Genomic DNA, 10136 nt, shown 5'->3' on the forward strand with positions numbered 1-10136 from the left:
AGCTCTGACCGGGATCCAGCATCAGGTGTTATGGCAGGGAGTATGTCAACTAGATGTGGGCCAGGTCTGGCAATGATGTTGCAATACTATACTGCTATGGTAGCCAACGTTTCAAATGCAGGTTTGACAGGTTTGTGAGTTTACACTTTATCCAAAACCTAGTAACAGTTTACTCATCTTTGCCAGTGCGTGGCTGTAGCTCAGGCGGTAGAGCAGGTCACCTATTGATCGGAAGGTTAGTAATTCGATCCCCGGCTTCTCCAGTCTGCATGTCAAGAGTGTGAATGTGTATGAATGTAGTTAGAAAGCACTCAATTAAGAGGAAGTGTGTGGTTGGGTGAATGTGACATGTTATATAGAGCACTTTGAGTAATCTGGGAGAGTTGAAAAATGCTATATAATAACCAGTCCATTCGCTGTCTGAACAGAGTTTTGTCATGTTACTTTTGCACTATTATGCACGTTGTTATTACATGGCTTAATTAAGGTACACATTTGGCTGACATCTGGGGCCAGAGCTGAAACTGTTCTAGACCAGCAGTGTGTCTGCAACTGGCCCGTGGCTGCACACAACTTACATATAGCCCACATACCGCAAAGAATGACAGCCCTTTGGTGGCCCAGACCAGGTTTGTCAGAGGTAATCCACACATGGGCCAGCAAAGGGCCGTCATTCTTTGCAGTATGTGGGCCATGTGTAAGCACATTGTGTGGGCTAGAGCCGAACCATACCCATTTTGCTATGCAGCTTCTCTCCTCCCATTATCTTCCCCAAACCCCAGACATAAAAAACACAAAGAAGAGAAACAAGTGAAATGTGGAATATTAAACATTGAGTCTCTCTAATTTTAGCATATAATTTCATAATTGATCAACAAATCGATTTACTCCGCCTTACAGAAACCTGGTTGCAGCAGGATGATTATGTTAGCTTAAATGCATCAACTCCCCGAGTCATACTAACTATCAGAAACCTCAAAGCACAGGCCGAGGGGGCGGTGTGGCAGCAATTTTTCACACCAGCCTATTAATTAACCAAAGACCAAGACAGACCTTTAATTCATTTGAAAGCCCGATGCTTAACCTTGTCCACCCCAGCTGTAAAACTCAGAAACCAGTCTTACTTGTTATCATCTATTGTCCACCTGGGCCTCACACAGAGTTTTTATCTGATTTAGTTCTCAGCTCAGATAAAACCATTATTGTGAGTGATTTTAACATCCATTTAGATGCTAAAAATGACAGCCTCAACACAGCATTTAATCTGTTATTAGACTCAATTGACTTCTCTCAAAAAATGTAAAAGAACCCACCCACCACTTTAATCACACTCTAGATCTTGTTTTAACATATGGCATAGAAACTGAACATTTAACAGTGTATCCTGAAAACCCTCTCCTGTCTGATCATTTCCTGATAACATTTACATTTACAATAATTGATTACACAGCATCAGGGATTAGATGTCTCTCTTGTCTGAAAGTGCTGTAACTGAATTTAAGAATATAATCCACCCACTGTTATCATCTTCAACGCCCTGTGCCAACACAGAGCAGAGCGGCTACCTGAATGCTATGTCAACAGAGGTCGATTATCTTGTTAATAATTTTACCTCCTCACTACGTACGACTCTGGATACTGTAGCTCCTGTAAAAAAACAGCGTTTCTAGCCTAAAGCAGATGACTCGTAGCCAGGCTGACAAAAAGTCAGAGCACTGTTGAGCCAACCATGCCTTTAACTACTAATGATTTCATTAACTTCTTCACAAATAAAATTATAACCATTAGAGAAAAGATTGCTCATAATCATCTCACAGATGTAACGTTATGTACAGCTACTTTCAGTACCATTGATATTTTTTTAGTCTTTTCCTCCAATGTGTCTTGTAGACCCCATTCCTGCAAGACTGCTCAAAGAAGTCCTGCCATTAATAGAATAAGGAATGGCTTATTTGAAGAGTTTCAGCCAGGTTTCAGAGATCATCACAGCACAGAAACAGCTTTAGTGAAGGTTACAAATGATCTTCTTATGGCCTCTGACAGTGGACTCATCTCTGTGCTTGTCCTGCTAGATCTCAGTGCAGCGTTTGATACTGTCAACCATACTATCCTATTAGAGCGATTAGAACATGCTGTAGGTATTACAGGTACTGCGCTGCAGTGGTTTGTATCATATCTATCTAATAGACTCCAGTTTTTTCATGTAAATGGAGAGTCTTCCTCACACAATGAGGTTAATTATGGAGTTCCACAAGGTTCAGTGCTAGGACCAATTCTGTTTACATTATACATGCTTCCCTTAGGCAGTATGAGCAGAAGGCATTGCATACATTATCACTGCTATGCAGATAACACACAAATTAGTTCAACTGCAGGAATGTCTTAAAGACATAAATCCCAGATGACCTCCAATTTTCTGCTTCTAAATTCAGGTAAAACTGAGGTTATTGTACTCAGCCCTGAAAATCTGAGAAATATAGTATATAACCAGATTGTTATTCTGGATGGCATTACCTTAGCCTCCAATAACACTGTGAGGAACCTTGGAGTGATTTTTCACCAGGACATATTCTTCAGTGCACATATTAAAAAAATACGTAGGATTGTTTTCTTCTATTTCAAAATCCTGCTCCTCACATACAAGGTCTTAAATAATGAGGCCCCATCATATCTTAATGACCTTATAGAGAAGACTAACTTCTTATTTACAGGCATTCAAATTAAAGACTAAAAAGTCCAGGGTTTCAAGAGTTCTTGTACCTTTGTTTAAACACAATTTAAAAAATTGCATTACTAAAATCCTATCAACAATTAAAATGTTCTGACCCAAAGAGGTCAGTATTGTAGTGAAGCAATATCAATAAAAATGTTATTCACATTGACAGTTGAAAAAGAAAAGGCACAGCTGCTTGAGGAAGTTAGTGTGGGACTAAAATGATTCTAATAGATAAACAGATAAATTCTGCAATGCGTAATTACAAAGCATATCTTTAAACTATAACTAGGCAGCCATGTTTTAACTGGAGTGGTCATGTCAAATTGCAAACAGCTTACAGCAATGCATGTTTACTCTACCATGAACGTTTAAAAGAAACACACAATGTAATCAAGATCTTACCACAGTTTGGTAACAGAATAATTGAAAAAGTGGGGTGATAACTATACAATTATGCACATAAAAGCCTTGCATTGTAGAGCTACATATACTAAGTGATGCTGCAGTTAAATTAGAAGAACTTACTTGTGTGGCACGATAGCTACATTCAGACTGGTATCTGTGTGCAGGGGATAAGCACAGGAGAAGGGAAGACTCAAAGGAAGAATGAAAGACAAATTATCCAGTGGGTAGATGAATAAAGTGTTGGAGTAGATGACATGTGTGCTGTTGATCTGAAAGACAAATGATGACATTTTCAGTCAGTTCATAAATCATGTCACCTAGAGAAAGTCTAATCACCAGAGACATGTCCACACGGTTTGAGACTGTGAATTCTTAGTCTCTGACTGCTGTTGCTCACTTTTTTCTCCTTGGATAAAACCAAACAAACAAACATTTTCTGGCCAACAACACAGTCTTAAGTACAGCAATCATGAACAGATTCAAAAAGGCATAGCAGTTCACTGACTTGATGCGCTATGTTTGTACACAGAACCGATTGTGTATGAGGTCTACATAAAAGAGTTGATCTGAAGACAAAATGGAAGAGCATGTGCTACAGCTGACACAATTATGAGATCATCGGGTAAATATCACTCTGCAATGATCAGAACCTACTCGGCTTAAAGATAATCGCTATTTGTTCCAAATTATGACAGCAGTGTGTTTTGTTGGGCTAGTTAAACGACAGAAAGAAACAAAAGTCTTCACCTCCAGGAAATTCCCACAGGCACCTTCCCGAGCCTCCACTTCATACCAAATAATATCATCACGGACTCTGACCCAGGAACAGTTGCTGGAAGCCAGGTTGCCCGAGAATGAGTTCAAACCAGAGGATGACATGTTGCCCATATGCAGACCTACTTGGATTTTACCATGGCCACAAATTAATTGTGAAGGCTGGAGTGGAGGCTGCCGGACTAAAGAAAAAGACATGAGGTCACTAATAAAAAATAAAAGTAGATGAAACAGAAAATACCAAATGAAGCCAAGATGAGTACCTGCACAAACCATCATCATAGTATAACATTGTAAGTGTATTATTTCAACAATATTTGAGAACTTTAACTTACTTTCACATATAGCATTGGCATCATGACGGTGAAGACAATCGTGGATTCCAAGTCCGTTGTGTCTGCAGTCAGTTAATGATGATTCATTTCCAAAACAACCTACATCATCCAACCAGATGAGTCCCCTGCCCTCTCCATAATATGCGTGTGGTGGTGATCCGAGGACCCTGCCACAGCCCAGCTGTCTGCACACCACTTTGGCATCATTCAGGTCCCAGGAATCATGACACACTGTGCCCCAATGTCCATCAATGAAGACCTCCACTCTGCCAGAGCAGCGGTTCTCACCGTTGACCAGCCTCACTGATACAGCAGCTAATGGAAAACCAAGAGAAGGAACACTGTCTATGGGAGGTACTTCAGAAAGGTGAAAGGTGGACTTATTAGAACAATATGAAAACAACATAATCAGCTTCGTCCTCTGTCTTGCAATGGTTGACAGGTGACAACTTTTTATTTAGAAGTTATTTATAATTTGTTGCTAATTAAATAGTTCTTGGGGCAGTGTCTGTGGATTCATGGAAATATTGTCATAGTAAGTTTATCTTTAATGTAAAATGTTCTCTTAATTCATGACTATGAGAAAAAATCGCTGTGTGGATAAAGTATGTACAAATCATCTTAGTTAAATCTTATCTCAAAGGCAGGCAGTGACAAAGTTGGATTTCATATATTTCATATATTTACCTTCACAGATGACACCAGCATCGTCATAGTGACCACAGTCATGAGATCCAAACCCTCCATGGCGGCACTCAGAGATCTTTGATTCGGTGCCTATGCATGTGACATCGTCCAACCAGATGGGTCCGTTGCCCTGTCCAAATTGTGCATTTGTTGGTGCTGAGATGACCCTGCCACAGCCCAGCTGTTTACACACCACATGAGCATCCACCAGGCCCCAGTTATCGTCACACACCGTCCCCCACTGTCCACTGTGGAAGATCTCCACCCTGCCAGAGCAGGAGCTGTTTCCATTAACCAGGCGGACCTCCCCCTCGACTCCTGTGCTGTTGATTTCTGGTTGGACTGAAAGAAAAGTGTCTGTGAACTCAAAAGACAAACTTGGTCTGCACTTCCATCAGCATTAATGAGTATAAGCTCTCGTTAGTACATCTCAATATTATTGTTTTCTTACTGGGAATAAAACTCAATTCAGGCTCTGAGCACAGACTCATCTTTTACTTTGCATTTGACTCCATGTGCTGCACAACAACTTTATATTTAAAAGTTGAATTAAAAACAACAAATGAGAATAGTTTTCTCATCAGTTAGATGTCAGCAGTAAGAAGGGGAGCATTCCTGAAATATGCATAAAATTTACCTTCACAGATGATGCTGGCATCGTCATAATGACGACAGTTGTGGACTCCAAGCCCGTTGTGTCTGCAGTCAGTTATTGATGATTCATTTCCAAAACAGCCTACATCATCCAACCAGATGGGTCCGCTGCCCAGTCCAAAAGCTGCATTTTGTAGCGCTGAATAAGCGCTTCCACAGCCCAGCTGTCTGCACACCACATTGGCATCATTCAGGTCCCAGGAATCATCACACACTGTGCCCCACTGTCCATCATTGAAGATCTCCACTCTGCCAGAGCAGCGGTTCTCACCATTGACCAGCCTCACTGTTGAAGCAGCTAATAGAAAACCAAAAGAAGGAACACTGTCAAATTTTACTGGAGTATTTTTCAATAGTAGTATCTGTACTTCTACTTAACTACAGAATTTCTATACTTTTGCTACCTGTAGTGGTGCTGTAAAAGATGCCACCACTACAACATGTCAGTACATGAAACTTCTTGCTTCTTAGATATTCCAGGATCACCTGTCGTTTCAACGTGGAAACTCTTAGGAACCACAGCAGCTCCGTCACAAAGAATCATTCTATGTAAAGTTACAGAGTAGTGTCTGTGTGTGCTGAGGCACATAGTATGTTAAAATGTCCAACACTCTGCTGACTCAATAACTGCAGTGCTCCAGACCTCCTCTGGCATTAACAGCTGTGCAAAAACTGTGCAACAGGAGCTTCTTGGCATGGGTTTCTTTGGCTGAGTAGCTCCTGTAGATCTGGGCACCTGCCCGGTATTTTTGCCTGTATAGTGGGGGCTACTAGTTATGGGGTTCTTCCCCTTTCTTACTCACTTGCTTCTCCTTTGTTGAATCTTTTCAACAAAGGTTTAAGGTAATGCATGGACAAATAACTAATAAAAACATAATTTTATTCAAAAATATAAAAACTGACCTCAATGCTAGACAAATTTTTAATTGTAAAGACATTATGAAAGACATCTGAACTATGTTTCTAAGAAATCATAACTTAAAGACAAAAGATTAATTATTGTGGATAAAGTACTTAATGTGGATTGGCAATTGTTCTACAGTTATGCAACTATAAATCCTCTCAGCACTGTTTTATCTCAAAGGCAGGCAGTAACAAAGTTGGATTTCACTCTTTATAGCTCCACATGTTCATATTTACCTTCACAGACGACACCAGCATCCTCAGAGTGGGCACAGTTATGAGATCCAAACCCTCCATGGCGACACTCAGAGAGCTTTGATTCGGTGCCTGTGCATGCAACATCATCCAACCAGATGGGTCCGCTGCCCTGTCCAAATCGCGCGTTTGTTGGTGCTGAGAAGACCCTGCCACAGCCCAGCTGTCTACACACCACCTGAGCATCCACCAGGCCCCAGGCATCGTCACACACCGTCCCCCACTGTCCACTGTGAAAGATCTCCACCCTGCCAGAGCAGGAGCTGTTTCCATTAACCAGACGGACCTCCCCCTCGACTGCTGTGTTGGCCTCTGTTTACAACAACAACAATAATATTAATAATATTGATGATGATGATGATGATGATGATGCACTCAGAAATCAGTGATTTGTGATTTGCACATCTGTCCTCACTTCTGACTTCTGACTTCGTTATAATTTGTCTGGAGCAAATATTTCATTAGTGTCTTAATTAGATCCCATCCGTATTTGAAAAAGGAGAAGACAGTGAATCACACAGTGAGCTTATGTCTAACTAGAAATTACTTACCTGAAGAGCTTCCTGTGAAAATATGCACAAGTATGAGTAAAAACAGTCCAGCAGGTGCTCCCATAATTGATCACATCCACCACTCAAACTACACGAAAAAGACCAATGAGATGTTTTAAAACTTATTACCCATATGTCATCTTATTCTGCATAAAATCTATAACTTCTGATGTGTCTGTACTTACCCTGGAGACACTCTGAGAATCCAGCTCTTAAGCTCACAGCAAGGATGGGAATTTATAGGCCTGTTTCTGTGTGCAAAGGACAAATTGAAGTGATTGATGGTGAAATATATAAGTGGGTAAGATAGAGAACTTATTCATATGACATCAAAGGAGTTACTCATTAATCTAAGAAGAAAAAGAAGGTCACATTCAAACTGAACTGACACATCCACAAAGCTTGAGTCAATAATTTATATGGTACAACAATTAGAGTCAGGCCAGAGTCATAACTTGATGTTTGCACATTCCAGCAATGAAAATACCAAATGAGGTCAAGATGAGTATCTCCACAAACCATAATCATAACTTAACATTTTAAGTGCATTATTTAAAGTTTTCAGTCTGTACGAACTTTAACTTCGTTCACATACAACACGGGCATCTTCATGGTGACCACAGTTGTGGTTCATTTCCAAAACATCCTACATTGTCCAACCAGATGGGTCCGCTGCCCTGTCCAAAAGCTGCATTTTATGGTGCTGAACGAGCGCTTCCACAGCCCAGTTGTCTGCACACCACGTTGGCATCATTCAGGTCCCACAAAGCATCTCACACTGTGCCCCACTGTCCACTGTGGAAGGTCTTCACGCTGCCAGAGTAGATGCTGCTACCATTAACCAGACGGACCACCCCCCTCGACTTCTGTGCTGTTGTCCACTCAAGTTGTGGTAGGTGGAATAGGTGTGGTTTGGGGAACTCTAGCATCTGTTATATTGACCTTTGTTGACGATAATAATAATCATGCACTCAGAAGCCTTTAACCCAACTGAATCAGTAACAGGTTAATCATATTTAAAGTCCAACATTACCTTCACAGTATGCAAGTTGGTATGTGGGTGGTTCCACAAGTTTGTAGACATAGTAGTTTGCATATGTTTGACATGAATGGTCTGTGACCGATAGTAGCAGCAGCTGCCACTCCAAACATTGCACACAGTGCGATTTACAATTTCACCTGACCATGTGGGATGAGGTTGTGTTATCCACAAAGGCGCATCGGTTCCACACCTGTTTGATTCCACACACCACTCTGGAATACTGTAACAGTTGTAACCCCCTATCTCTGTTATGGATTCCGCCGTGTGTACGCGGACTAGTGTGCTCCTAAGTAACTTGTGGTAGAGCTAGCACTTTTAATTTTGATATTTAAAATAAATGAGTACTTGTGGAAAGTTAAAAGCTGTTGCTCATTTGCTATCCACCTGCACACCTCCACGGCCGGCTTCATCTCCACCTCATGTTACTATACGAGCACTGGTTTGGTCCAGAAACAGGCGATACCAGCCTTCCCAGGTTTTTACCTCGATCACAGTGTATATCCAAAATATTTTCGGCAGTCATCATTCAATGTGATGTAGTTCTGACAGGGTCCACACATTGGGAATTGATGCAGTCCATGCCTGAAGGACAAACTGTGTTTCCACAGGGAAACGGAACAAATTGGGAAGAGACGGACCAGTGGTAACCTCGGTTACAGCAAGAAGAGTCACTGCAGATTTTTGGGTCATAGCTGGTGAGGCCTTCACCTACAAAGCCATCTTTACAGACACAAGCGAGTGCGCGGCCTTGTTCACATGACTGCGAGCCGGTGGCTTCAGGATGACAAGAAGTACAGCTGGTAACACGAGTTCCTGCAGAAAGAAAAGCCATATGCTGATGCATCCATTTAAATAGAGATTAAATGTTTTATGAGCCAGGATATTTTCCCCCCATTTATAACACTTATTATTATTATGTTATTATTATCAGTCTTGGCGTCTGAGTTGAAACGCGATATTTGCACGTTGTATATATTGTTTAACCTGATAATCTTACCTCAGGTTCCTCTTATCAAATTCTCATCTGATAATATTTCAAATGAAGTGAACTTTAACACTGATCATCATGCATGTATTTCTCAGTTTATTTGCATTTATGTGACTGGCTTTAAAAACTTGATTTTCATCGTCATACTGGCTTCTTGGAAAGCAGGACTTGTGCATCAAACTTGGCTGACCCAATCTGATTTATTGCATTTTTTGATACTTTCTTGTCACTTCTTATTGGAATAAATAGTATTACATAGTATCTCTTAAGTCGGTTGCAGTTTCTGCTTTGCTATATTTAAGTTAATGACAGCCTCCTTATTTTTTCTGAGAAATGCTTGCCAGAGAAGAGTCCAAAATCAACAGAAAGCTTTTTAAAAAGCCATATATTTATGTACACAAGGGCCTAAGTTGGAGGGAGGAGTCGGATTGAATACCCAAGGCCTCAGTAGCAGGAGGCCTGTTGCAATCCTAGAATGAAAATTTGGTTTTGTTTAACATTTTCTTACTCAAAATAATCAGCTTCTGGGAATGTTAATAAATTATATATAGGTGACTGCTAATATGCACTTTGAGTCAAGTTTTTTAGTATAAGCACTGAGAATGAGGAAAAAGTTAACTGAGGAAAGTTAGCTGTTAACAAATGTATTTTAAAATAAAGGTGAGAGGAGCACAGTTGACTGAATGGTTTATGCAGGCAGCCGTTCTTACAGTCAGTAAGCCAATTCCCAGATGTGACCGCATGTCAAAATGAGCCATCACAGCTAAAAGGCATGAAAAGCAACCATCCTTCATTTCCAAACAGCCAGATGGTGAATAAGCATGAG

The 10136-nt window shown here is 40.7% G+C and overlaps 1 protein-coding gene across 1 annotated transcript; it reads right to left on the reverse strand.

Moving 5' to 3' along the window:
- Positions 1 to 3669: 3669 nt before the first annotated feature.
- LOC102215943 (deleted in malignant brain tumors 1 protein-like) lies at positions 3670 to 7892 on the reverse strand. Its single transcript, XM_013911509.1, has 8 exons — positions 7853 to 7892; positions 7281 to 7292; positions 6712 to 7041; positions 6215 to 6217; positions 5555 to 5869; positions 4917 to 5259; positions 4334 to 4553; positions 3670 to 3687 (listed from the first exon to the last, which is right to left on the reverse strand). Exons 1-8 carry the CDS (start codon positions 7890 to 7892, stop codon positions 3670 to 3672), a joined length of 1281 nt encoding a protein of 426 aa, XP_013766963.1.
- Positions 7893 to 10136: the final 2244 nt, after the last annotated feature.

The sequence above is a fragment of the Pundamilia nyererei genome, unplaced genomic scaffold (assembly GCF_000239375.1).
Source record: "Pundamilia nyererei isolate P.nyererei 1_Seehausen unplaced genomic scaffold, PunNye1.0 scaffold00065, whole genome shotgun sequence".
Lineage (NCBI taxonomy): Eukaryota > Metazoa > Chordata > Actinopteri > Cichliformes > Cichlidae > Pundamilia > Pundamilia nyererei.

Coding starts and splice junctions, on each gene's coding strand:
- LOC102215943 (XM_013911509.1), bottom strand. CDS start 7,892: ATGAAGATGCCCGTGTTGTATGTGAACGAAGTTAAAGTTC. Junction 5,260..5,554: donor TGCCAGCATCATCTGTGAAG/GTAAATTTTATG, acceptor CTTTTCTTTCAG/TCCAACCAGAAATCAACAGC. Junction 4,554..4,916: donor GCTGGTGTCATCTGTGAAGG/TAAATATATGAA, acceptor TTCTCTTGGTTT/TCCATTAGCTGCTGTATCAG.